Source organism: Kogia breviceps, chromosome 8, assembly GCF_026419965.1.
Source record: "Kogia breviceps isolate mKogBre1 chromosome 8, mKogBre1 haplotype 1, whole genome shotgun sequence".
Taxonomy (NCBI): Eukaryota; Metazoa; Chordata; class Mammalia; order Artiodactyla; family Physeteridae; genus Kogia; species Kogia breviceps.
In genome coordinates, this window is record NC_081317.1 from 19,063,124 (window position 1) to 19,091,044 (window position 27,921).

Below are 27,921 nucleotides of genomic sequence, written 5' to 3' on the forward strand. Positions count from 1 at the left end.
CTGCGCCTGAGACAGAAGAGGTTCAACTGTAGTGGTCACATACACACACACCACACACAACACACACATATGCACACATCATGCACCACACAACATGCACCACACGTCACGAAGGCACACCACACGTGCACAGCATACACATATCACACACCCACCACCCACAGACAACATATGCATACACCATACAGATCACAGACACACACCCTGCATTCGGCACCATACCGCTTTCCGACACCCACCCTCACTGCCAATTCCTTCCCCCTTTTCTGAGCTTTATGGCAGGCCCAAGTTTATATGCAAATTTAACAGATCCCAATACACTCTGCAGGAATTTTTGTTCAGAAGATCAGTGTTTCCAGATTCCTGTTCTCACACAGTATCTTTGAACCTGTCACCAAATTTCATACTGCCATGAGCCTGTCCCCCTTTGGATCAATCTCCACATTTGTGGGCTCTTCCTCCCCAGATATCTGGTAGCATTTCCAGTTTTTAGCAGGAGTCAATATTATCAACACTTTTGAGTCATTCTACCACAGTCCAAGGAATCCAGCCTCCCCCAAGGCCCAGCAAAGAGACATGTTTCTGATGAGGACTTCTAAGCCACAGGCCTTGCTAAAGAGAATGTGCAGCTTCTCAAACCGGAAGGCGTTTTATGGCTGAGTGTGATTGAAATAGAAGTTGCTTTGTGCGCGTACACACACACACACACACACACACACACACACACACACACACGTACACAGCAGAGTAGGGAAACCGTCATTTTCCTACTCACCCTCTGACATCAGCCACCTTCTCTGTAGCTACAGTTTCTCTTCACTCACATTAATCCCTGGCGATGAAAAATGAACCTCTCACCCACCCGTGCTGCTGCCTTTCGCCTCACGCCCCCAGAGAAGCATTTCTTTATGAGGCAGACGGTGAAGGTTTTTTTCCAAGTCACATGATCCGGGATGCAGGGGGAGAATCCTTCTTGGAACAGAGATGGGCCCAGAACCGAATCAGATGAGGAGAGATAAGGTGTGATGTGGGGAAGACTATATAAGAATGGACCCAGGGCTGCAGCAAGCACTCAACCCACTGGCCCCTTCTCAAGACACAGCCATGCATGTGCCCGCAGGCTCCGTCACCAGCCACTTGGGAACCACTAGCCGCGGTTATTTCTACTTCACCACGGCTTCACTGGCTCTGTGTCTCATCTCTGCTGTGGCAACCATTATGGTGTTGGTAGTTCAGAAGACGGTAAGTGAACTTCTCTTCTTTGCCTTTCCTTTCTGATTTATGTTCAGTTTTCTCCAGAGAGAAACTTGGAAATAAATGTTTAAAAGAACCTGTATAGGGCTTCCCTGGTGTCGCAGTGGTTGAGAGTCCGCCTGCCGATTCAGGGGATGCGGGTTCGTGCCCCGGTCCGGGAGGATCCCACGTGCCGCGGAGCGGCTGGTCCCGTGGGCCATGGCTGCTGGGGTTGTGCGTCCAGAGCCTGTGCTCCATGACGGGAGAGGCCACAGCAGTGAGAGGCCCACGTACCACAAAAAAAAAAAAAAAAAAGAACCTGTATCATGCAGAGAAAGGGAGCAAAGAAATGGGAGCTTAACTCTCTCAAATAGTTTGGCTTTTTGAGAGAAAATTTTGTTGAGCCGTCATCTCCAAACTTTCCAGGCTCACAGGAGCCAAAAGAAGGGAGAGGAGCTCTTAGCCTTGAGAAATTAATATTTAAATGTTGCTGAGCCAGAGCTACATTCCTATCAAGGAAGGAAGTGATAAGGAAACTTGGTAACACATTTGTACAGCTTGGTATCATGTCTTCAGTGCCTTCAGACCAGATTCTAAGGTTCTATATTCTCTGCCCAAATGTTCCTGAGGCTTCGGAGCCCTCATCCAATGCTAAGAGCTTTTTTTAACCTGGAGCTAAGTTTCAAGAGGCCAAAGTCTAAAAGGGAAAGAGGCAAGAGAGAAGACCAGGGCTTCTTAGAGCTTGGGCATTTCAGCGTTAAAGCTCAAAAGACAGACTGAAAGCTTCCTCCTGAGCCACTGCTTTGAAGAGCTTAGCTCTTCCACAAAAACATAAAGCACAGAGGCAGAACCTAGAGATGTTTTTCACACCTGTTCCCTTGAGACTGACTGCTCAGAATTCTAAAACTACAAGCAATTATGGGTACACACAGTAAGGTCTAACGGTCTCAGGAAATTCACCTTTTTTTTGAAGTAAATGTTAAGATTTATTGTGAAAACAGAAGAGATGAAGGAGGAAGCTTCTTCATATTTTAGGAAATTAGTGTTTACAGAGAATCCACCAGAATGTATTTTATAGAAAATACTGTACTGATAGTATATATTGCTCATGAATTTTTTAATGAAATAATTTTGATAGTTTAAGAACTGTACCTCCCCCCAACCTGCCAGAGTTAAGTACATTTCTATTTATTCCTTCAAAGCTCCCATTTTTTATGGTATTATAATCCTGCAGAATTTGTTCTGGTTTCCTTCAGATGTCCTAGGTTGAATGCTCTTTAACTTATTGATTGCTAAAAAGAACCAGGCTTTAAAAGGCTTTGGTATCTGTTTCTCACGTGTCATCAAGCTTTGAAATTTAAATGAAACTTTGAGGCTCATATCTCCACAAAAGTGAAAGAAAACAGAATTGGTAGCATTTGAGATTTAGACTGTAGAATTTATGAAAGTCATCATTTAATGGGCTCAGCTATATCTACTAGGAATAATACTCTTGAAAACATTCTAGGACACTTTTTTTTTTCTGTAGAGGTGCTATAATTTCTATAATTTGAATATGAAGGAAACCAGAGGTGTATCATTTTATAGCAACAGCCAAAGCAAAGAAATTAAAGTGGTCTTTGAAAAGTTCTGTAGTTAAAGGTTGCAGCTAGAACTGGTATGAGACAGAGAGAAAGGGAAGGAAGGAAGGAAGGAAGGAAGAGGGAGGGAGGGAAGGAAGGAAGGAAGGAAGGGAGGGAGGAAAAGAGAAAGAGATGATGGAGGTATAAGGTGTGGTGGTAACATATAAAGCTAGAGAGCTCCAGAATGGTCCTTATTCAAATCCACCTTTGTATGAACTGATTCTTTCCATGAAGGAACTAGGGTGGATCCTTCTCCCTCATTTTTGTAGATGTGGAAAATGAGGAACAGAAAGGGGACAGGGCTTGACCTAAGTCATCCTGAGAAAGTGGTAAAGACTGCTTGATTATTTAATCAGGACACCATTCCCTTTGATGATACAGCCAGCCACAGAAGCACCAAGAAACTCTGTTCCTGCTCTTCTCTTGGGAGCATTATCTTCTTGGCATCCATCTCCTTGACTTACCCTCACGTTGGGACATGAAAAGATTCACTTCAAAGTCTGATTGTAGGGTTTGGTGTACTGTGATTTCTTAGCCTGAGAAATATCAGTTACTTGCTTAAAAAAACTGCGACATTAAAAGTTAAGTGTTTTACACATACCATTTCCAATAATTTGTTCAGATATTAACTGTTAGAAGAGCTAAGAAGAGAGAGTTATCCCCTTAAACTTGAGTTATCAGGAAGGGCTTGCTACAGGAGGAGGGAATGCAGGCTGGCTTTAGGACAGGTACAAATGACAGTGAAGAGACAAATGAAGAGACTAAGAGGACTTCTGATAAAGAAGTCAATGGGAGATAACCAAGGACCTTAAACTCATATCCCAATTATTAAAAATGGAATGGACTGATGGCCACATAGCACTCTACTGTGAGGGTGGATGGGGGCAGGGGTGAGAACCATGAGAATGGTTCTATTGACCTAAGAAGTCACAGTTCTAAATAAAAAGGCACACGCATAGACAAAATTTAAAACAAGCTTAACTCATAATATACAATAAGTGATGGAAGGTAGGCACATAGGGCTACCATGAGACCACAGGTTAAGGAGACAGAACATTTTCCCAGGCAGATCTAAGAAAAACTTCACTGGAGATTGAAATTTCAGTTTGGCTTGAGAAATGTGCACAATTTCAAATGGGTGAAGGGAGATCAGAGGAGAGAGCTTTCCTGGCCAGTGGAACAGTGTGAGAAAAGTGATGGAGAAGAAAAGTGAAGGGCATGTAGGAAAATCAACAAAGATCACCTTGAGACTTGGCTTGAAGACCAAATAACTCCAAGGCCAAATTCCTTGGGGGAGGCAAAGAAAGAACTTAGGTTTCAACCTCAAATATTTATTGAGCATCTGCTGTGTACAGGACATTGTTCTAAGTAATGGGTAAAGAGCCTTGATCAAAGCCAACAAAATCCCTGCTTTCATGTTACTTATGGAACTTATTACCTACTGATGTCTTAAGTCTCTGCAGTGGCTGTATTTTATTTACCTTTAAACTATTATATTTATCTAAAATATTATATTTGTGTGGTTTAAGAAAAGTAAATAGTAAACAAGGGAAAAGAAAGAAAAATAGAAATCTCTCACACTCCCCCCACCCAACCACCAACTCCTCTTCCCTGAGATAATGACCATTAACAGATTCTTCCATGTCCTTCCAAAATTCTATGCTTCTACAAATATATAGTACACACATGTCATTATAGTAAACTCATAAATTTGCACCTTGCTTTATTGACTTGACAGTATATCTTGGAGATCCTTCCATGCCAATACATGGATGTCCATCTCATTCTTTTGAAGAGTCACACAGTATTTTATTGTACTTCGTATTTCATCTGGGCCTAGTGAAGGACACTCAGGTTTTCCTCTAGAAGTTTTGCCTACCGTGCACATCTGCAAGTATATCTGTGGGACAAATTCCTAGTGGTGGTAATAGAATGTGTTTTTCATTTCTATAAATAATGTAAATCAACTTCCAAAGAGATTGTACCAATATATTACTCTTGAGGAAGTAAAAGTCCTACCAACAAAGAGACAGATCTTCATGGGAAAGACAGAAAATTGATTTCTTACTGAGTAAGCACAACAGAGTACCTGCATATGTGTCAGGATGAAATTTCACACAATTCATACAGCAAAGAAAGAAAACCAACAAAAAAAGAAAAATAATAAAATTTCTCTTATCTCCTCCAGAGATAAAGGGTTATATATAGATTATATCTTGGCTACAAGGTTGACACCAGAAGCGTTTACAGTTCAAGTGGCTCTGAGGTCTTCAATCTTAGAGACATCTCTGTTACAAACCAGGAGCCTGGACTTATCCAACCCCTAGAGAGATCCATTTACAGTCCACAAGGTTAGAGCAAGGGCTCATTATGTCCTCTAGAAAGAAGAGAAAGCAGCTGCCTTCTTTCCCTTTATCAGCAAAGAAAATTCCTTTTTAAAAAAAATGTATCCTTATAATACCACTCTACTTCCCCACCAAGAGTGGAGTATAGGGGTAGTGACTGGTGGTCATGGTGGTAAGGTTTTTTGGTTTGCTTTTCAGCCCAATAAAATATAGGGGAGAATTGAAATGCCCTGTGATTCTTCTCTCTACCCAAGTTACTCTCTCCAATGCATTCAATTTATCAATCCAAAAAAGTCCACTGAAAATCTTCTCCAGGGAAAGCCCTATGCTGGGCTGTGAGGGAAGGACCCAAGTGGGTAAGGCAGGACCCTTTTTCCCGAGAATCTCTACGTTGGAGAAATGAGGCCCAAACACTCAAGAGATTGAATTTGGGGCAGAATGGCACTGAGTGCCATACCAGAGGAGAGGAAGACAATTTCTGCTTGGGATGAGGGAAGGCTTTGCAGAAGAGCTTAGAAGGGAAGCTGAGCCTCCTCCAAGAATTAGAAGGATCATGTCTTATGCCCAAAGTTTTATTTTGAAAAACTTTAAACCTACAGAAAAATAGAATGGTAAACACCCATATAACCTTTCACCTAAATTCATTGTGTTAATATTTTGCCATATTTCTGCTCTTTCTATATATATTAAAGTAAGTTTCAGATAGTGTGACCTTTCACCTGCATGTATTTCAGCACCCACTTCCTACTTACTGCAGTGCCATTATCATAGCCAAGAGAGTTAATGTTAATTTGGTAATATCACCTGATTATAATATATAGTCCATATTTTAATTTCCTCCACTTGTTAAAAATATCTTCTACAGCTGCTGTGCCTTGTTTTGTTTGTTGATCCAGAATCCACTCTCAGCTTATCTGTTCTCACCTAGAATGTTACTATTTAAAAGGTGGTCCTGGGAGCTTGTTAGAAATGCCAAGCCCCATTCTAGACCTGCATTTTAATAAGGTCCCTGGTGATCTATACACACATTAAAGTTTGAGAAGCACAGATCTAACTATCGCCTCTACTCTTTGTTCTTTTTCATGGCATTGACTTTTTCAAAGGGTCAGTTCCGTTGTAGAATAGTTTATGTTTTGGAACTGTCTTAGTGTTTACTCGTGATTATATTCAGATGAAACATTTTTGGCAAGAACAGTACACAGGCAATGTTATATACTTCTTATTGCAGCAGGGCTAGAGGCATATGTCAGGTTGCCCCATTATTGGCACTAATGTTTAGTCACGTGATTCAGGCAGAGACCACTGGCTATCTCTTTAGTAGAACCCTTTGTTCTTTCTTATTAATAGGTAATCTATGGGGTAATACTTTGAAGACATACCAATATCCTTCACTCTACATTTTTGGCATTCTTTGATGATGACCCTCATCTGAGTCAGCTAATGCACTGAGGGTTGAAGAATGATAATTGTCTAATTCTATCATTCCTTTTGCGTTTATTAGCTGACATTCTTCAATGGAGAAGGTTCTCCATGGGAAGGATGGTGGCAGGTGGAGATGGTGCCGGGCATTCCAGGTGAGGCAAGAGTGAGGAGACGCACAGCCTGGGAGAAGGCAAGCCTGAGAGAGGACAGGAGTTGCAGGGCCAGAACAGAAGTCAGTCCAGACTGCACAGGGGAGTGGCAGGACTTAGACATAGGTGGCAAGAAGCATCGACAGAGGAAGAGGAGAGGATAGGAAGCCACCCTATCAACAGACTAGGAAGATTTCCTAAAGCCATACATGAGCTCAGCTCCACACTCAGCCTCCAGAAGCTATTCCCCACTCCTTGGGGAAGGAAGGCCTCAGTATCCTGATTGCCTGTTGAGTAACGTCTTTAAGCCCTTGTTATTCAAAGTGTGGCCCCTGGCCCAGCAGCACTGGTATCCTCTGGAAGCTCATCAGAAATGCAAAACCTAAGGGCCCATCTCAGACCTACAGAATCAGAATTAGCATTTTAACAAGATCCCCAGTGGGAGAAACACTGCTTTAAGCCACTGTATTCCAATGACCACTTTCACTAACATTACCAAAACAAAGGCAGCCAAGGAAAATTTTCTATGATCTCCATCCACTTTCTCATGGAGTCTCAGGAGAATTTCCTGCCCCAGTTTCATCCTGCCCTACCCTAGAGAGGCAACGTGGCTTGGCATTGAAGAGCATTGCCTTCCAAGTCAACATGCCAGAGTTTGAATACTTTCCTTGCTATTCACCATCTATGGGACCTTCTATAATCATTAAGTCACTTCTCCAAGTCTTAGTCAATCACTAACTCTTGGGGTAAAGATCAAATAAGATAACGCATGTAAAGCATTTAGCCCCCGAGGATTAAGCACCCTCATTAAGTGCTTAATCACGTTCACTGGAAAATAAGAGAGGCATTCCTGGCAAAGGTCTCCATGGCCCACCTTACAAGATGTGAGGCCACCCAGCATATTCCAAATATTAGTCCCTTTTGGCCATTTTCCATCAGAGAGGGTATCTTTTTTCAAAGTAAATTTGGGAGCTGACTCCCCTGCTTTTCAGCCCAGATAAAATATAGGGGTGAATTGAAATGCCCTGTGATACTTCGCTCTGCAAAAAGAAATAAGACTTTCAAGATATTGGGGCAAATTAAGCACCTCATTAGGATTAACAGGGTAACCAAAATAACTACAGTTTTCAAGTACTTGCTAACACTCTATGTATAATATCTTATTATGTCCACAACAACCCAGCTGGAGGGAAGCATTATTAGCCCTGTAATCACAGTGATTAAAGGAAATGGGAAAACAGACTCCTAGGCAGGGAAGATGATTGGAACAGGCCATTTCACCTGGAAACGAACAAGTTAAATGTGACGGTTCCTCCCTCCACACACAGAAACATCGTTGAGGATACCCATTAGACATACAGAGTCTGGGGAAAAAAAGACAGAGAAAAGTACACTTAAGGAAATGTACCTGGCTGGTAACCTCGGAGATGAAGTTTCCTGAGCTACTCAATGGAGCTGAGAATGACAACTTGGGAGGGTCCATTTGCTTGCGTCTATGTCTAGCCTATGTACTATTTACCGCAAAGCCAAGTTGTTAAGCAAGGTAGTTCACGTTTCCCCAGCCAAGAACCGGATCCCCAGCCTAGGTATGGGAAAGAATTCTAAGACTGGGAGGTACCTTACTAAAGAGAAATAGATAGATAGATGGACAGCACCGAGCATAGCACCTAGGGTATAAAGAGTCCTCAGCAAAATTTAAGTCCTCGTCTCTTTATACCCTACTTCTGCATCTCCAAATACAAGGACTACTAAGGGGCGGGGGCGTGGGGAAGAATGAGCTTTTCTATCCTTGGCTTCTGCAGACAGCATCTCTCCTGGGGCACAGAGACAGGGAAGGAGCACTGGAGAATTTCAGTCTGAGATCTGGGATTCCACTGACTCATGAGTGTCTCAGTCTCCTTGCCTGTGAAACTTAGCTTGATGGACTAAAGGATGTCTTGGTTCCCCTCTGGCCCTGATTCTCTGATCTTGTCTACCATGGGTAGCCAAGGGAAGCTATGGAGACCTGTCCTCATCCCAGGAGCTCTTCAAGATAGGAATAGTGACACTTCTGTCTTGGATGTCATGGGTCCTGGCGTGAAGGGTCAAGCAACAGGATTCTTTCCTGTACTATGAAGCTTCGTTTCTGACATCCTCCTGTCTGAAGCTAGAAAACCAGAAAGCTCTCAAATGGCAGAGACTCCCCTTGTACCCCCAACCCCCCATGTAAATTAGATCTCCTTCCAGATATGATCTCTTACAACCTTTCTACTCAAATTGTGTTCTGTGGGCCAGGAGCACCGATGTCACCTGGGAGCTTGTCAGAAATAGACTCTCAGGCTCCACCCACACGTGCTGAATCAGCACTTGCATTTTAACGAGCTCCCCAAGTGATTCATACACATGCTAAAGTTCAAGAAGTACTATTTTGAAACACTCTGCCTCTCTCCTGGCAGCTCTTGCCACAACTTGCAATTCTAATTAGATATTTACTTGTATATCCTAAATGACTGCTTTAATGATCGAGCCATAAAATCCACAGGATGTCTTCCAATGACTAACTTAGAGCCTGGCACACACCAGGTGCCCAATTCAACATGTGCTGAATGTATGATTCTCTGGTATTTCCCAACTGCCAGTGGCCGCTGTGATGGCTCCACGGGGGCTGCGGCTCCGGCAGTCTCTCACTGTCCCTGGACATGTTCCTGGGCAGCCGATGAATTCAACGGTCTTAGCACCACATTTAAACGTAGATGTTTTTCTTCACGTATTTGCACATCACGCTAATCGACGGACATGCTTGGCAGTAAACTAGGTGTTTATTAAATTATGAAATGCTGTTTGTTGTCTCACAGAGGCAACCAGGAGGGGAATTTTGTGACATCAGCTTTTCCTTTGAACTACATGTGCAACTGAGAGACCACAAATGTACAGCATTGTTAATCAGGTTAAGAGCTTTCAGGGGCTTCCCTGGTGGCGCACTGGTTGAGAATCTGCCTGCTAATGCAGGGGACATGGGTTCGAGCCCTGGTCTGGGAGGATCCCACATGCCGCGGAGCAACTAGGCCCGTGAGCCACAAGTACTGAGCCTGTGTGCCTGGAGCCTGTGCTCCGCAACAAGAGAGGCCGCGATAGTGAGAGGCCCGCGCACCGCGATGAAGAGTGGCCCCCGCTCGCCGCAACTAGAGAAAGCCATCGCACGGAAACGAAGACCCAACACAGCAAAAATAAATAAAATAAAAATTAATAAACTCCTACCCCCGACATCTTAAAAAAAAAAAAAAAAAGAGAGCGCTTTCAACTAAAACAACAAAACCATAGACTGTTAGAGCAAGGAGGGAAGGACCTTCCAAGCCAAGTTCACTTCTTTTCCCTGATAAGCTGAAGCTCCCAAATCTATACTGACTTCCATCTGCAGATCAGGGCTCTGCCTCAGGTGTCTCCCTCGACTCACCGCCACACATCTGGGCTGGAGAAGACAGTCACTGATCAGGAGAGCTGGCAATGGAAGGCAAAGCACAGAGCGCCTACAGCAATGGCAGAATAAAGGGGGAGCTCCAGATGGTCCTAGGTGTTCGTACAGGACGCTAAGAAAATAAGGTGGGGGAAGCTGCTAACTTCTTGCTCCGTTAGAAGTTGGGGAGTCGTTTTCATCCTTGTAAATGCTCACATTTCTCTGGGTCTTTATTAATATTTCAATCCGATGCACTACGGGAGATCCTGACCAGGAGAGGTCAAAAGGTAAATAAGACACTTCATTCCTTATTGGCAGGACAACTGAGGGGTGTCTCTAATGGCTGAGGTGGGGAAGAGGCGGGGAGGCCGGGCAGGAAGCTAGTCTCTGAAGAACTAGGGGTGAAGCACCGTGCCCATCTGCTTCTGTTGCTGTTACCCAGAGCACCTGAGCAAGACCCTCCTTTCATCCCCTCCACTCCCCAGCCTGGAGGCCCTCCTTCAGAAGACAATCTGTTATCAGATTATCTGCTATCAACCTCTTACTTAACTATGTATATATTTATGCTTATTATAGAATAAATAACATAAAACATGTGAACAGTAAAATAAATAATACATATTTATGCTTATTCATGTTATATATTTATAAGTTTCATGTTATATATTTATAAGTATTTAGATGTTAGAGTCAAATATAAACTTGTAATAAATCCATGAGGGCAGGGACCCAATTTAATTATTTTTGGTATCTTCACAATGCTTGGCACGTAAACGTTCTATTAATTCAGAATTTCCAACCACAGGATAAACAGAAATGTACCTTCCTAGGTGTGTTTACAACATACTTTCACTGTTTGCTGAATCAAACATAGAAAAAAAAACCACATATCTTTATATATTACACTTGTTTGCTCTTATGTTAATCAAAGTAGGAAAAAATAACACATGTGGTGGTGAAAACAAAAAGCACTGGACTGAAAGTTGAGTTGCAGATTCTAGTCCCTGACTAGAGAGCTGCCATAAACTTTACCTCTCGGACCCCAGCTCCTCACATGTGAAATGAGGATAGTAATCCCCCAATTGTGTCTCTTTCCTTTTTTTTTTTTTTTTTTTTTGTGGTACGCTGGCCTCTCACTGTTGTGGCCTCTCCCTCCAGACGTGCAGGCTCAGTACTTGTGGCTCACGGGCCCAGCCGCTCCGCGGCATGTGGGATCCTCCTGGACCGGGGCACGAACCCGTGTCCCCTGCATCAGCAGGCGGACTCGCAACCACTGCGCCACCAGGGAAGCCCTCCAACTGTGTTTCTGATAAACAGGTTGTAAAGCAAATGGATGAGAAAGCCCACTGTAAACTAATTCAGTGAATTCTTTTTTTTTTAATCTAAGAGTCAGATGGAACATGAATTCTAAATTGCACAATACTTTGGGGACAACCAAAATGGAAAATGAAAAGACTAGCTCTTTCAATCTGATGACATTCTCATGCTGCTTTTTTTTTTCCCCTCTTTCTTCTCTTCCAGGACTCCATTCCCAACCCACCAGGCAAATTCCACCTTAAAGGAGGTAAGACTTTGGAATTAGGAGTAAATGTGCCAGGGACGCATCCATATCACATCACGGATGATTAATAACCAGAAACATCATGATAGTGTCCAACAGAAGAGTGGGTGGAGGCGGAGGTGGGCAGTCAGGGCAGAGCTGATGCATCTCCATTCATCTGAGCAGCCTCTGAGCTGCACTCACCTCCCCACAAGTTCTCCCACCAGCCCGCAACTCTCCCACTAGTGAAAATTGTACCTCTGGCATAGGCTGTCACACGGACACAGAGAGGAACACAAAGCAACATTGTGTTAAGAGCTTAAAATCTGGAGTCAGGCAATATGGGAATGAATCTTGGCTCTACACCCCACCTGAGAAACTCAGTTTCTCATCTGTGAAACAGGACTAATCATACCCACCTCAGGAAGGTATTGGAGAAGCTGTCAGATCTCTTCCAGATATTGCTTGGCATGGTGACCAACACATAGTAATCATTAAATAACTGATAACAGACAAAATGCATAATGAAGCCGAGGGCTTGTGAAACAGACCTCCCCACCCCTCAAATTTCCTATCCCTGAAGTCACTAATTAATGCATTGTCTCTACTAGCCCCAGAGTGGTGATATGCAGAGTTAGCTTAACATGGAAAATGAAAAACTTTGGGATCACCTGATGAATGTTTTCATTGCACAGAAGAGGAAAAGTAAGACCAAGTGAAGGGTCTTGTTCAGAGTCATATGAAGTCAAAACTAGAACCCAGATGTCCTCATCTCTAATCCAGTGTTCTTTCAACCCCAAATCTTTAGCCCCATCTCCGTCCTGTAACCTTTAGAACCTAGCTGGCAGCTGGATAACCAGACAGCTCAGAGAGAAAAAAGTAAAAGAGAAAGAGTGGGTCATTATAGGCACCTGGATAGAGACACCAGGTCATGCTTGGGGCCAGAGGACATAAGTGTCTGGACACAGCGCCTCACAGCAGCAGCCATCACACTTGGAGTTTCCTTCAGGACACCCGGAGTCATGCTTCTTCTCCTGCTATCTGTCACCCAGAGACTTAGAAAGTAAGGGCAAAAATCCCCTAAAAGGAGCAGCATTCTGGATCTTTCAAGGCAGACTAATAATTACACCTTTGTCAACAACAGCTTAACTTTGGCTGGAATTACTTAGTATGTGACCTCAGTTCCCACAATGCCTCCGTAGACAGTCACATTAAGGTAAAAAGGAGCACGGCATAATGCAGAGGTAAGCAAACTTTTGCTGTCAAGGGCCAAATAGTAAACATTCTAGGCTTTGCAGGCCGTGAGAGTCCCTGTTGCGAGTCCACTCCACTGCTGTGGTGCAGAAGCAGCCACAGACTCTGTGCAAACGAGCAGGCATGGCTGCGGGCCCACAAAACTTCATTCACAGAATGCGGTGGTGGTCTGGATCTCACCCACAGACCAGGGTTTGCTGGCCCCCATCATGGAAACAGTACCGGCTTTGGAATCAGGACACGGAAGCTTGCAAGAAACCAAACACACTGAGTAAATGTCATTTTCCCTTCCCCAGTCCCAGTGTTCCACATCCATCCAGATTTTCCAAGGTTTGATGAGAACTTCATTTTCCAAGAGGGGGAGATGGATCTTTAGGGAGAACATGACCCCAATGGCAAGGACAATTTTGATCAGGCAACACGACCTCAGCCACTCTGGGTCTCAGTTTCTGCACTTCCATCGTAGGTCACCAACTACAGAGGTTCTAACCAGTGATCCCCCTTTTCCCATGGCCAACTATGCTTTCCTCTGAGAGCACCTCCTTTTCCACAGTTTTTTTTAAAGGGAAATTTATTATTTTTATTTATTATTATTTATTTTTGGCTGTGTTGGGTCTTCGTTGCTGCGCGCGGGCTTTCTCTAGTTGCGGCGAGCGGGGGCTACTCTTCGTTGTGGTGCACGGGCTTCTCATTGCGGTGGCTCCTCTTGTTGTGGAGCATGGGGTCTAGGCACGTGGGCTTCAGTAGTTGTGGCATGTGGGCTCAGTAGTTGTGGCTCATAGGCTTAGTTGCTCCGCGGCATGTGGGATCTTCCCGGACCAGGGCTTGAACCCGTGTCCCCTGCACTGGCAGGCGGATTCTTAATCACTGAGCCACCAGGGAAACCCTCTACAGTTTTTTGGTATTAAAATGTCCTTTCTTTTACAAGATGAAGCTGATACAGATGGGAATTAAGTTGGTTTGCTTTTAGTCAAAGTTATTTTGTTTGTTCGTTTTAACGGTCACAAGGCAAAATAATAAGCTGCCCATTGTGTACTGGTAACTGAATTTACATTTTGGAGTCATTATTTTGGTCCATAAAATTCAAAGTTTTAGAAGCTGTGGACTAGATCACTTATCAGATCGCTTCTTATATGGGCCATCACTGTAGATACCAGAACACAAACTAATCCAAAACCAACCGCAGTTTACAATTCAATGTTTCTGCAACCAGGTAGAAAATGCTAATAATTCTCACCAGGGCCATGAAACTTGCGTTAAAGACCTTCCCACACCTCCCCTGGATTTATATTAGCCTCCATCCTGCAAGCAAACAATGTGGGGATTAATAGTCCCATTTTGGAGATAATGAGCTGAGGCCCAGGGAATCAAGGTGACTTGCCCAAGGTCACCTAGGGAGTTGATGGCAGAGCACGGATCAGAAGCCAGGGCTCCTCTCTAGCCCCCCGCATGATGTGCTTCAGCCATAAAATGTCAGTGACCTACTGTGCGCGGTCCCTAGCTTTCTCCTGCTTTTAATGCAAGTTTCCCCTTCTCTTCACTTGGCAAACTACAGACACAGTAGCAGGGTGAGGCGGAAAGAACACTACCTTGGAGCAAAGCCTGGGATCCAGAACTGACCTTCACACCAGCAGGCTGTGTTTCTCTGGGCAAGTCTTTCCTCCTCTTTGGGTCTCATCTATAACATAACAACAATGTACTGAATGAACTGGAAGGGTCCTTCCAACTTTGACGCTTTATGATACTCTAATCTTTCATTCAATATGTAAATATAGAAAAGTCTAAAACGATTATTCCTAATAACCTTGAGGAAGTCTGCAGCCACAGCCTCCCGCCCCAACAAACCCCTCTTAAACAGGCAGAAGCAGCAAACTCCCTTTTGAAAAGCCATTGCAAGACATTCCAGGCAGAGAGGCATCGTCTCCCAGAAACGCCAGGGAGGAAGCCCCAGGGGGCGGCGTGTGGTTTGTCACTGGGCCGGACAAGAGCAGAAGCCAGGCGCTTCCCAGGGAGACCTCTGCCACCACCTGATGGAAACTGCCCACCATTGTCCGGAAGCCAGCAGCAGCCCAGAGCCTGGAAAACAGGGCCGTGTCCGTACACTAAAGTGATGTAACACAGGGTGACACTTAGCTGCAGGGAAACCACCGAAAGCCAAGCCTCTTTTGTAATGAAAAGATGTCTGAGTCTCAACACAAGCTTCCCACTCCCAACCAGGAGACCTGTCACTGGCAGACCGCCACCTCACACACACTCCATCGTGCTTAGGACTCAGCGGCCCACGCGGGGGCCCAGCCGGGACTAAGGGTAGGAAGGGCAAAATGGGAGGAGAACCTTTTCCCACACGCTTCTCCTCTTCTCTGGCAAATGCGGTCATGAAGGACTCCCGCACAGAGCCACTACGAGGGTGAAATGGGACAGCACATACGACCCTTGTCTGCCACGTGGTCGAGCATAGGTCCTCTGGACACAGAGTCCAGGCGGGCTGGGCGAGGGAGGCTTGCACTGCTTCTCGTCACTTCTTGTTCCAGTCTCCTGCCTCCACGGCGTTTTGACTCTCACCTATGCTCGTGTATGTGCCTTATTTGCCCAAACCCCGGCACACAGCCCCCCAGGCCTGAGGTCCCCAGAGCTCCAGAAGCACCCGCCGCTGTGTGTAGCAAAGCTGACAGTAGCACTCAGGGTACGTGGAGAAGCCGGTGGGGCAGTGCCTTCCATCATGGAGGATGAGGCAAACTTGAGTTTGCAGACCCCTCTGTGCCCCAGCCACCAGAGCCTTCTCGAGGGACTGCACTGCTCCCTGGGGTGCAGCCCCCCCACCACGCATACTGCCCTGCTTCCACGCTCTCCTTCTTCCCGTTTACACCACGCCTTCGCCTCCCCTCACAAACTCTGCAGAAACTCGGATTCTACTGCCTTTACTGCAAAATAATTTTGGTCACCTTGGTCTCGGCCCCAGGCCTTCCTAACTTCCCAACAACAAAATATCAGCTCTCAGCTGTACTGGAGGAATTCTGTAGGCAACCTGTAAATCAGTTTTTCTTTTATTCCCTTACTAGGGATGGGTGAGGATCTGGTGGAGTGAAAATAATAAACACGGATGGGTCACTCGCTCTGTGCCACGCACTGAGCCGAGCGCTTCGTGAGTCACGCGTACAGTCTCACAACGAGTCCGGGGGATAAAGATTAGCCCCTTACTACTGACAAGTAGGGAAACTAGAGCCCAGAGAGGTTTAGCGACTTGACTTGCCTAAGTTTGCACAGCTGGCATGGAGTGGGGAGACCTCGCAATCCAGGCTGACCGCCCTGCTTGTCACTGTTGTCGAGCTCTGAGGCAGAGACGGCCACTAGGGCAACCACACGCGTGGGTTTGCACAAGAGGTGAAGTGGTAGGGGGCACGAGGGCCCACGGCAGGGGATCTAGAGGCCAAATTCAAGCCCCAGGAGTCACGAGACCTGGGATGATTCCTTCCTCCCCGCCGCCTGCCAGTTACAAGAGTTTGTCTTTCCTGTGAATGTCACGTGGCCCCTAATATCCCAAGGTTCCCTGGAGGCCCTGAGGAAGTGGGAACAGTGGATAGACCACACGAAGTGGTCCTGCACCCCTTCTGTGCGTTCCCCACCCTCAGCCTGAATTCAATCTCCAGCTGGGGATGAGGTCCAAAAGGCAGAGAACGGGGTTGAACTTTGGAATACCCACATTCCAGTCCTATGACTTGAACTCCCAGGGAATGGAGCTTGCTGTTTTTGAAAATATCAGGCATGAGGGGGGCAAGCCAGCTGACCTGACCTGGCATGGATTTTGCTCTGAATATAACATCCCAGGAATCACACATCTTAGGATTCTCTGACCGTTTCACCATTCTAACAATCTGTAGTTTTTGCATGGCTTGGCAGGCTACCTTCCTCCCCATTTCCCCTGCTACAAAGAAAATGTGGGCATTAAAAGAGATCAAGTAAGTTAGCTCTCTAATTATAACTAGTGAACCCACCCCCAGGGAAATCATGCAAGCTGCCCGCCTAAGGCAGTGAAACTAAACCAAGGAGCTAGCTACTCACCAATCCCCCGCTAGCCCTGGTGTCACACAGCTGGGATCTGGATGGTTGCAGCCCCACCAGGATGCTGCACTGGCAGCGGAAGAGGCAGGTAGAGAAGCAGAAGCCTCCTCCCCTAGAAAGACTGAAAAATAGCAGAGACCTCACTTCCATCAGGTGGACTGATCTGGATCTAGATTGCCTAGTCTACAAGCTGTTGTTGTTGTTTTCCACAGCAAGTGGGGATACCCCTGCTCACGAGGTAACTGCTTTTCAGAGTCACAGGCCTCAAAGAGCTTACTGGCTTCTCCATTCACTTAAAGCCCACTCTTAACCTGTCTTTTTTTTTTTTTTTGGCCTCACTGTGAGGCACGCAGCATCTTAGTTCCCTGACCAGGGATTGAACCGGGGCCCACAGCAGTGAAAGCACAGAACCCTAACCACTGGACCACCAGGGAATTCCCTTGGGGGTCTTTTCATTCCTGACCTGTTGCAGTATGTAAGATAAAACTATCTGACTTGATAGTTTTATCAAGCCTCGCCATGTGGCAAAAAAAAAAAAAAAAAAAGACCTCAAAATCCTAAGTAACCTTCAAGGGATTCAAATGAATTTCGGCTTGATCTCAATTTGTACTTAACTGGTGACTTTCTATGTGCTTAACACTGAGCATGCGGTAATGGCTATTCCCCAAATGCTGTTTGTAAATCCAGGGTCACCTAGTTGTCCTTTGTTTAACAAATAGCGCATCCTGGAGTTTCTCCGTTACTAGTTGGCCTGGTGGCATCGAGAAAACGGTCCAACTGAAGCCCGCTGAAATGACCCTTAGGTTAAGGATTCATTTTGATTCTGAATTCGACTGATAGTGGACTCTCCCCTAGATGTCACTGTTGGGACTCTCCTAGATATTCCGCCAAAGGGAGGAACTAAGAAGCCAGGACATGGTAGATGCAGAGTCAGGAGGATGATTCCTCTCTTTCTTGGAAGGATTACAATATTTTCAGCAGATGGGAGGGGGATTATTCCCACTTCCCTGGGAGCATCAGATGTCCTCAGACACTTATGTACGTAATGGAAAAACGTCAATCCATCAGATAATGCCATGAGCTCTGGTTTAATGAGCATTTCCTCAGCCAGATCATTTCATCAGCTAAGCAGCACTGCTAAACTGCGCCACTGTAACAACTAGGGAAAGCGGAGTGGGGGAGGAAGGGGCTGCCACGTGCTGTGCCGGCCACCTGATACCCACGGTCTCATTGCATCTTTGCAACATCCACACATTCGGGTCGTTACCATCCCCACTTCACAGATGCAGTCATTGAGGGTCAGTAAGGGAAAGTGACAGGTCTGAAGTTAAAAGCCTTGACCAGAACCCAGGTGCTCTCTTTGAGATGCACTGTGTCTGTTTTGCCCTGATAGCAACCTGGAAGGTGCCTGGCACTCAGACCACATACTTTCTGGCTGGAATGATTAAGTGTGGTTTGTTTTGCCCCCTTGGGCATTGTTGCATCTTAATGGAGGTCTGACTGCCCCTGACTTACGACTTGGCAGTGTTCAGCACACCCGCCTGAAGTCACCTGCTGCCATTCTCCCAGCAAGAGGAAGCCCGGGAGGCTCATTTGTGCTTGTTTTCCCAGCACCACCAGCTGTCTCATCAGTTTTCAGTCCAGCGTGTATGGTGGCCACAGACCCACTTCTTCCTACATTTAACCCTTCCTGCTACATGGAAAGACTAAAAAATGGGACCGAGCCCTGGACTAGGAGTCAGGAACTCTGTGCTCTGAACCCAGCTCTGCCACTAGCCTACGGTGGGGTTTTGAGCCAGAACTTCAGTCCCTCTGGGTTCAGTCTCCCCACTCATAAATCTAGGGTCTTGGTTAACTTGGCATCTAATGATCCTCTGGGGTCTCATGTTTTGAGATCTCAAGGTGGGTTCCCACCTTCAGGTTGCCATTATTCTGACCTCTAGAACATGACCCTTTCAACCCCCTTAAGCAACATCTCTCTCCCTATCTCTGTCTTACGTGCGCCTGTCCAGGACGGTTTCATGGGCACGTATTTCTCCCCAGGCTTCCAAACAAAGCCCAAGAAAGTTCCATGATCCCCCTACAGGAGGCCAAAGCTTGGGAGAACCGCTTACAAATCTTGCCCATCTGAAGGCCCTGGTCCTCAGAAGTATTCATAGAGTACTTGAGTTGTCCAAAAGATGGAATGCCCCACGGGAGCACGGAATCCTGGGTTTTGGCCCTGTCTCTGTCACTGACTCATGGGGTGACCTAGGACAAGCCTGCTGCGGTTGGGGGGGGGGGTAACATTGGGGAACACACGTGTTACGTAGTTACCAAGCCTGGACCAGATGAGTTCTCAGGGAACTTCCATTTCTATGAACCATGGAAACCGTTACAGAACCAGGCTCTTCATAACTTCGATTGTCCCCAGACCTAAAATGCTCTGTTCTACTGATGCAGGTGTCTGGAAATCTTAATATGTGAAGACAGGTTCCTAGCTGGGGTAGAGCAACATGCCTCAAAAGACAGACAGTTGGAGCTGGGACTGACTTTCGGTCCCCACAGCAAGCCTGGTGGTGTATAGCTGCCTGCTAGCATCAGCTGCAGCCTGCTAGAATCAGCTAGAAGGGCCCTTCTAGATCATCAGATTCATACTGCTCTTCAGCTAGCTAGGGACACGACAGCCCAGAGAGGGACAATTCCTAGATTCTAACTCCCAGGCCATCTACTGTGCCATGACTTGCAGATTGTTCTCATTTCCTCACCTTAGTGTTTAGTTCTTCAAACGAAACCCCTCCGGACAGCAAATCTGGTTGGGAAATGAATGAAACGGAGGCGTGTTTTGCCCCCAATGCTCCCCAAATTCAAAATTCCAGGAATACTATAGGATTCCTGTCTCATAAGCAAAAAAGAAAGTCAGAGCATGGATTCACAGGGTGATGAGGAGACTCAAGCCACATGACTAATGACCCATGAAACATTCATCTGGGTCTTGACAAGAGCCTCACGACCCTCACATCAGTCCAAGACAACTGGTCAGATATTTGAGCTGCCACCACTGTGACTTACAGTGTGAGTTGTGTGTCCTTAATGGAGGTCTTCCCACTGCCTCATCTGAGAAATGGGAACGAGAGTGGTGTTAACCATTAGCTGAGTGCACCATCTCCTTAAACTTCCATGCAGCCTTCGTGTTTGGGCCCCAGAGAGCCGGCCCCCCTCAGCTCTGGCCCTCCTAACAGCCTTGGCAGCTGCTAAAGGCCATCAGTGTGCCCTCCTGTGGGCTCCTCTCCAAGTTCAGCGGCCCCATTCCACCAATAGCTCCTCTGGTGTCCTGGTTTCCCAGCCCCTTCATTTAGCCAGCTCTAGCAATGTCATTCTTCAAGGGGGTTGCCTCTGTTTTCCCTTTCTCTTGAAACAGCTAAAAGATTCTTTAAGAAAAACTAAGATACGCCATGGCATTTGAGTTCAGGAAATGCAAATGCTTCAAAATAAGGTGTTTTTTTTTTTTTTTTCCATCCTTGGGTTTCTCAGAATTACAACTGAGGTCAACCCAAGCAAATATGCAAAGACCAAAAGGGAAATAAAAAAATAAGAACGTGCATGTGTGAGAGGCAAGCCCAGGCTTGTACTTCTACAGCCATCCATTTACAGAAGCTCACCTGATAGATGCCACCACAAGTGACATGGCGTGAGGGGGCTTTCAGCCAAGGAGTAGAACCTGTTCCTGGTGTGATGTGCTGGCTTCAGCCAAGGGCTTGAATCTTAACCTCCCGTTTAATCTAACGTCACCTGCAGAACCAATGGGAGACTGAGGCCAGGTGTTACTCCAGCCCAGAAGGGAAAGCAAGCCAAGACTCTGCATTGACCTCACTCAGGCCTAAAGAACTTAGCTGACACCCACAGAGGGGAGTAAGAGAGACAGAGTAGGTGATTCAATTCAACATTTGCAGAGCATCTTCTGAGCTGGCAGTGGGGATAAACAGTAGTCTCTGCCCTAAGGATTCACCATCTAACAGAGGAGGTAAATACCAAACTGACGGAGGGTCAAAGAAGGGTTCCCAGGGGCTTTGCTTTACACAAGGAATCAGTGAAGAGGGGAATTCCAAGTGGAATGGAAAACCAACATGGTGTATTTGGGGGCACCCCAAGGCCCCAACCTTCAGTAAAATGATCAAAAATCCACTCAGGCACTAGAGTCAGATAGCCTGGGTTTGACTCTCCACTCCACCACTGACTAGCTGTGCGAATGTGAACTTTTTAAAGCCTCCGTTTCCTTACGTACAAGAGAGAAGTCATTAGAGTACCTTTCTCATGGGACGATTGTGAGAATTAAGTAAAATAATGCATGTAACGTGCTTGGCAGAGTGCCAAGAAAACAGCCATCAGTCAATACATATTAGCTATTATTATTATTACTAGCACTACTACTACTACTATTGGGAGAAGTACAAGAGAGTACAGGGAAAGGGGGAAAGCGAGGGATGAGACTAGAAAATTCCATAGGGATTAGAACACAAGGGAACATGAATGCCATGTGGAGGAGCTTGGCCCTGATCCTGCAGTGACAGTAGTGTCAGAAAGGGGTTCCAAGCAGAGAAGAGATGCAGCCAGACGTGCCTCTCTGCGATTCCTTCTGACTTGATGTCCCACATCCCAAAAAGAGAAGGCTGGGCCAGGGGGACTCCCTACCAGTAGTCAGAGCACATTTAAGGATGAACAGCCCTCGGGAGTTCCCTGGTGGCCTAGTGGTTAGGATTCCGGGCTTTCACTGCCATGACCCAGGTTCAATCCCTGGTCAGGGAACTGAGATCCCGAAAGCCGCACCACATGGCCAAAAAAAAGAAAAAAAAAAAAAAAAAGAATGAGCAGCTCTCGTGGCCTTATTGCTGTGAACGTGGCTGGACACACCCCGAGAACATGGGCTGCAGGCAGGACAAGAACGCTAGTTGGAGGATGCATGCGAGATGGGATCAGAAGAATGGCAGCTGGCCCACCAGCCCTCCTCAGCCGAGAGACCTTCAGACCAGAAGCTCTTCATGCTTGGAGGGAAGAAAAGGATGAAAACTGCCCCCTGCTTCTGCTGAGGGTGCCTCTAGCAGTGAGCTTGTTCAGACAGCAGAGGGGACTCTTCACTTAGCTTTCCACCACTCCAAGGACCCCACCCTACTTTAAGGAAGGCCAGGAGGGATCGTCTCAGGCCTGGACAGAGAAGGCAATGGGGAGGATGGTGAGCCCAACATATACTACTTGAAGATCCAGTGAACAAGCCTACTAGGATGTGGCCACTTCGACTGAATGGCTGCCTAGTCTCTGATGGATGGAATGAGTGATCACCTCTGGCGACACCGTCGAAAAGATGTCAGTGTCAGTTCTTAGATATCTCCCAGTTTTACAGATTAGGGAAACCAAGACCCAAAGAGAAGAAAAAATTTGCCCAGAATAAGCTGAATTCATGAGTCTTTGAAGGAAATGTATAACTTGGTTCTTTGCATACAAAATAGTTACTATAATAAGAAGCTAAGCTGCCATCACCAGTGAATATATTTAAAATATTTTTATTTCTTAAAGTCCACAATGACATAAACATTGTCTTTTTTCCCTGCCAAGGAAGCTCCAAATAGCAGGCTCCCTGCTGAGATCTCTTTGATCCTATATCCTCTTAAAATTGAGCCCCAGGATGTATTTTATCTCCTTTGTCCAGCAACCTGGCCCTGAGGAAGAAACCTGACTCTCTGGAATCAGACAGGCATGGGGGTGGATCTCAGGGTTTCCACCTACTTGCATGACCTTGTAGCAGTGACCAGGTCTCAACATTGTCTAGGATTAGCTTTACAGAGTTATTCTGGGAATTAGATTAGCTGAAATATGTATATTTCAGCTAGTGCACTCTTTTTTTTTTTTTTTTTTTTTGCAGTACGCGGGCCTCTCACTGCTGTGGCCTCTCCCTTTGCAGAGCACAGGCTCCGGACGGGCAGGCTCAGCGGCCGTGGCTCACGGGCCCAGCCGCTCCGCGGCACGTGGGATCTTCCAGGAGCGGGGCACGAACCCGCGTCCCCTGCATCGGCAGGCAGACTCTCAACCACTGCGCCACCAGGGAAGCCCTCAGCTAGTGCACTCTTAAAGGAAGGGTGGCGATAATTACTCCCACCCTTAGTGTTCTGACTACCACTGCCTGGCTGAGTGACTGATGTAGGACAATGTACTTCATCTGTCTGGTCCACACGCTTTTTTCCATCTCTCAAAGGGACGTAATAATACCTCTCTCGTGGAGTTGTTGCAAAGATCAAGTGAGGTGGCGTATATAAAGCAACAAGAATGCAGCTGGTACATAGAGGAACTCAGGCCCTATCTGTTTCCTCCCCCCCAACTTCCACAGTCTTTTGTAAAAGCCCAAGTGGGAACAATCACGTTTTTAAAAACCTTCTAGGGTACTTGACAGCAAAATGAGAAATAAGCAGGTTTCCTTTTGTCCCCCAAATGGAAACAGAATAGTAATCGTCTCCATCAAAGGTTCATGGAGAAAGATCTGGTGGCTCCAGTGCCCGGAGCAGAGAGAGGCATTTAACATGGGATCTCCTTATTTTTAGGGAACTGTTCAGAGGACATCTCATGTATCCTGGAAAGGGCTCCATTCAAGAAGTCATGGGCCTACCTCCAAGGTCAGTAACCGAATCCAGGAACCCAACCACATGAGGGCCACTTCCTGTGGCCTTTCTGAAATTTCTAAGCCAGAGGTCACAAGTAGAAGCCCACAGCCAAATGTGACCTGCATGTGGATTTTGTTTAGCCTGCATGATATTTTTTATAATTTGAATTTAAATGCCTTAGGGGGCGAAGGGAGAGCATTACTCTCGAAAGCTACAAGGTTCCCACTTCCTCAGCCTCATTCACTCTCTCAAGTGTGTGTCCCTGGCCTGTGAGGGCATTTGTGCCTCACCGCACCACCCCTCTTTACTCATCCATCTACGGGCTGCGGGCCAAGCGTGCGGTACTTTTCCTCAGGCACGGGAAGCAGGCTCTTAATCTCTGCCTCTATCAAGTTATTCATAAGGGAGCCACAAAATTGCCCTGTGCCCAGATTGACAGCTTAATGACCATGTTGGCACAGGGTCTATTTGCATATTGCAGCATGCTTCGGGAGAGAGGCCCCTTATAGATGAAATAATAAGAGGCACTTATGCTGGGAGAGATGAGGTACAGAGGAGATGGCCAAGATTCTCTGAAATAGCCATTCTGCTCATTTAAAAAATTCAATTTTGCAGTCAGCTTAGTTCTCATTCTTCAGCTGAATTGCAACGAGGTTTAAAGGGAAGCAATTAAACTGAACATGCCAGCTTCCCAATTCTGAAAGACACCCTGACCAATCAGTGCCGATTTTCACTTGTTAAGACTCAGAGACTTGGCCAACTTGTCAGCTTAAGAGGGTCTGCTAATTCTTTGCTTTTCTATAAAACCCAGCTGCGAAGAGGCCCTTAATGTGCACTTGAGGGGTCTACAAAATTATGTCTGGCTGCCCTTTTAAAGAGAGGAAGACATTTAAAAATTCAGACAATGTTAAGGGACATATCTTAATGTGAAAGTTAACAAACTGAGATTCTCCTGGACCTCTTGATGCCTAAATTGTTTACTAATTGAACAAAATTGAATGTTTTTTTCTCTGATACTTTGTGCAATGCCTACCAAATAGCAGTCCCCCATTGATCAAACATTCCTTGATTGGTTGATTAAATGGCCATGATAGTCCAGAACTTATGGGAAATACAGTCCAGGAGCTTATAGTCTGAAAAGGGAAAAATAATAATTATAATAATAACAGAATGATACAACGATTAAACGGGAAACAGTTCCATAGGAGGTAAAGGTCTAATACCGTGTGTGTTCTGGCCCTCCAGCTTTATGCATTAGAGAAAAGGCAGGGGGTGGTTTTGTACCTGTACCTTGAATACTCACTAATGCCTAGGAGTAACATGGAAGATATTCCAGGTGGTTGAACCAGCAGCCAATATTACAGAAAACACAGGACTTGAATGGGGAACCTTGAATAAAGACTTCAAATTTTCCAATCCGCATCTGAAATTTGCCTAATAATTCTGAGGTTCTTTTGTCCTTCTCTTTCCAGTGTCAAAGCATATAAACAAAACCAAGTTGTCTTGGAACAAAGATGGCATTACCCATGGAGTCAGATATCAGGATGGGAATCTGGTGATCCAGTTCCCAGGTTGGTACTTCATCATTTGCCAACTGCAATTTCTTGTGAAATGCCCAGAACATTCTGTCGACCTGAAGCTGGAGCTTCTCATCAACAGAGATGTGAAAAAACAGACACTGGTGACAGTGTGTGAGTCTGGAGTGCAAACCAAAAACATATACCAGAACCTCTCTCAGTTCTTGCTGGAGCACCTCCAGGTCAACGCCACCATATCAGTCAAGGTGGATAAATTCCAGTATGTGGATACAAACACCTTTCCTCTTGAGAATGTGTTGTCCATCTTCTTATACAGTAGTTCAGACTGAACCATCCCTCCCGGCCTTCGGGAAGAAAGCAACTCTCCACCATACAGCACTTCATCCTTCCAGAAACTTGGGGATAAAAGAACACTTTAGGCCAAGACTGAAACCACAAAGGGAATTAAATAGTACACTTCTCCTTCTGTTTCCTGGGAAGATACAACTCTGGGTTAAAAAGAGAGTTTTGAGTGAAGTATCTTCCAGATAGAAGGCAGGGACACAATGTGGTGTGGTGGACAAAGCCACACACGGGAATCAGAAGGGATGGGTTCAGGCCCAGCCCGATCACTAACTCACTGTATGACCTGAGCTAGTCCTTTCCCCTCCCTGGAACTCAGATTCCACGTCAGAAAAATCAAGGGGCTGAGTTTGAATCTCTCCAAAGGCTCTTCCATCTCAGAAGATCAGGCTCCCTCATCACAGACCTGTGAACTAAGACTCCAAGCAATGTTCTCGAAGCCCCCGACCAAAGGAAAGTTCCCCGCACTGGCATAAAACCGATGGTACTAGTAGCATCTGGCTGCGTGTCACCTCAGCAGAGTCAGGATTTGGGGACAAGGTTCAGGGCACCTTGACAAATGGTGTGAACAGCAGGATCTAAAATGTGTGAAACTGACCATTCTGAATCGAACACCTTCTGGGTATTTGGAAAACCACCTGGCCAGGCTTGACTCCATTGCAGTTAAGACTGACAATAAGTCAACAACAGACAGCTTTTGTCTCCTGTCAGGAAAGTGCCGTGAATTCAGCAAGCGCTCAGTGAAGGTGATCAGTCATTTGCTCAGAGAAGAGCTGCTGCCATCGCCCACGTAAACTCTTTCCCTGCTTCAGATACTCTCGGGAAACCGTTTCTGTGGAGGGCTTTTAAGGCCCCACAGCATCGATGACAGACAGTGAAGACTCTGAAAATGGCGAGAAGGACTTCTGAGCGGCAGCCACCTCCTCTCCTGACTTTAGGCACGACATTTCAACCCACATTTACGTTTGTCCGTCTTCGAAGGAGCACCTTGTTTGTTTGAGAGAAGGACCACCGACTTGAAATATAAGCCCTTGAGGTTATGCTTCAGAAGGAAAAGGGACCCTTAACTGCTATGCAAAAGAATGGAGCAAAATTTACATTTTTCTCAGTTAGCAGGAGAGAAAAAGGAGCAGGAACTCAGGAAAGTTTGTCAGAGAAAGTCTAGAAATGATTTAAAAGAAGAAAAAAAAAAAAACCAGCAGTGGTGGTACGGATGAGAGGGACTTGGGAGAACGAAAATGGCTAAGGGAGAGATTTAAGTAATTTGCTGAGCAGGGTGTCACGTCGACCCCTTCCTAGGTCTCCACTATGAAATATTCAGTAAAGTCTACATTTCTCTTCAACACTTTCTGTGAGTAGATTCTTTGGGAGGAGAGGGCACTGGAGGAAGTGTTGAATTCATCAAGCCAAGTGGTATGTGGTAAAAACAGACAGGTTTTGAGGACCCAAAGCCACAGAATAAGGGGGCACCTGGCATTTATACCCTAAGTCTGTAGGACAAATGAATCCTGCTTAAACCAACTCACGCACTCTTGAAAAGATACCTGCAACCTAAGCATGTGTAACCTAAGCAAGTTTTCTACCGTCTCATATTCTAACTTGAGAAAGTTTCCATTTTCGTTTTTCACCAACCCTCCTCCGAGCAGAGGTACCTGACTGTCACCTCGTGAGGGGTCCCTAATCTCAGTCTCTGTCAAGCAATGCCCTGAAAGTCAACATCTGAAGACACAAGGGGGCACAGAATTTAAAGGAATCCAGCAGCACGACAAAAAAGTATGAGAATAATCATTAATAACCCAAGGTAGGGATAACCCATAAGGAGAGGACAGCCTAGGAAGTTTAAAATGAAATTCTGTCACTCCCCAAGGGTTACGCACCCCCTGGAAATGCTGTGAGCAAATGACACCATCTACACAAGTAAAACAAATCATTTTTCTAACTGGGAACCCAGGTTACCTGAAACATATGCCTCTTTGGTAAAAACTCATCTGGAGCTCACTGATTCTGCCCTCTCCCACCCCCAACACACACACGCACACACACACACACACACACACACACACACACACACACACACACACACACAGAGAGTTTACTTGTAGAACTTGGACAAGAGGGTGATGGGTGAGGTGATGAAAAATAATGAGTGTAAATGTATTTCTGCCTTTGGGAAAATTCATAGGGCTTTCTCTATACTTGGTGACTTTCTTCACCCCGTTTCTCCATCACACACCAATGTCTCCTGTAACTTCCTTGTCCAGTTCCTTCTCAGAATCCCGCCATCACACAAAGGTTGGCTCAGAGAAGGGCCCAGCACCTCCAGGAGGGTTGATATGAACAGGCACTAAAGCAAGG

At 45.9% G+C, this 27,921-nt stretch overlaps 1 protein-coding gene across 1 annotated transcript; it reads left to right on the forward strand.

The window, feature by feature from the left end:
- The first annotated feature begins 818 nt into the window (after positions 1–818).
- On the forward strand, positions 819–26,919 carry TNFSF8 (TNF superfamily member 8). Its single transcript, XM_059071113.2, has 4 exons — positions 819–1,242; positions 11,726–11,768; positions 23,627–23,698; positions 25,159–26,919. The coding sequence occupies exons 1-4, from the start codon at positions 1,048–1,050 to the stop codon at positions 25,551–25,553; spliced, it is 705 nt and encodes a 234-aa protein (XP_058927096.1). The 5' UTR covers positions 819–1,047; the 3' UTR covers positions 25,554–26,919.
- The last annotated feature ends 1,002 nt before the right edge of the window (positions 26,920–27,921 follow it).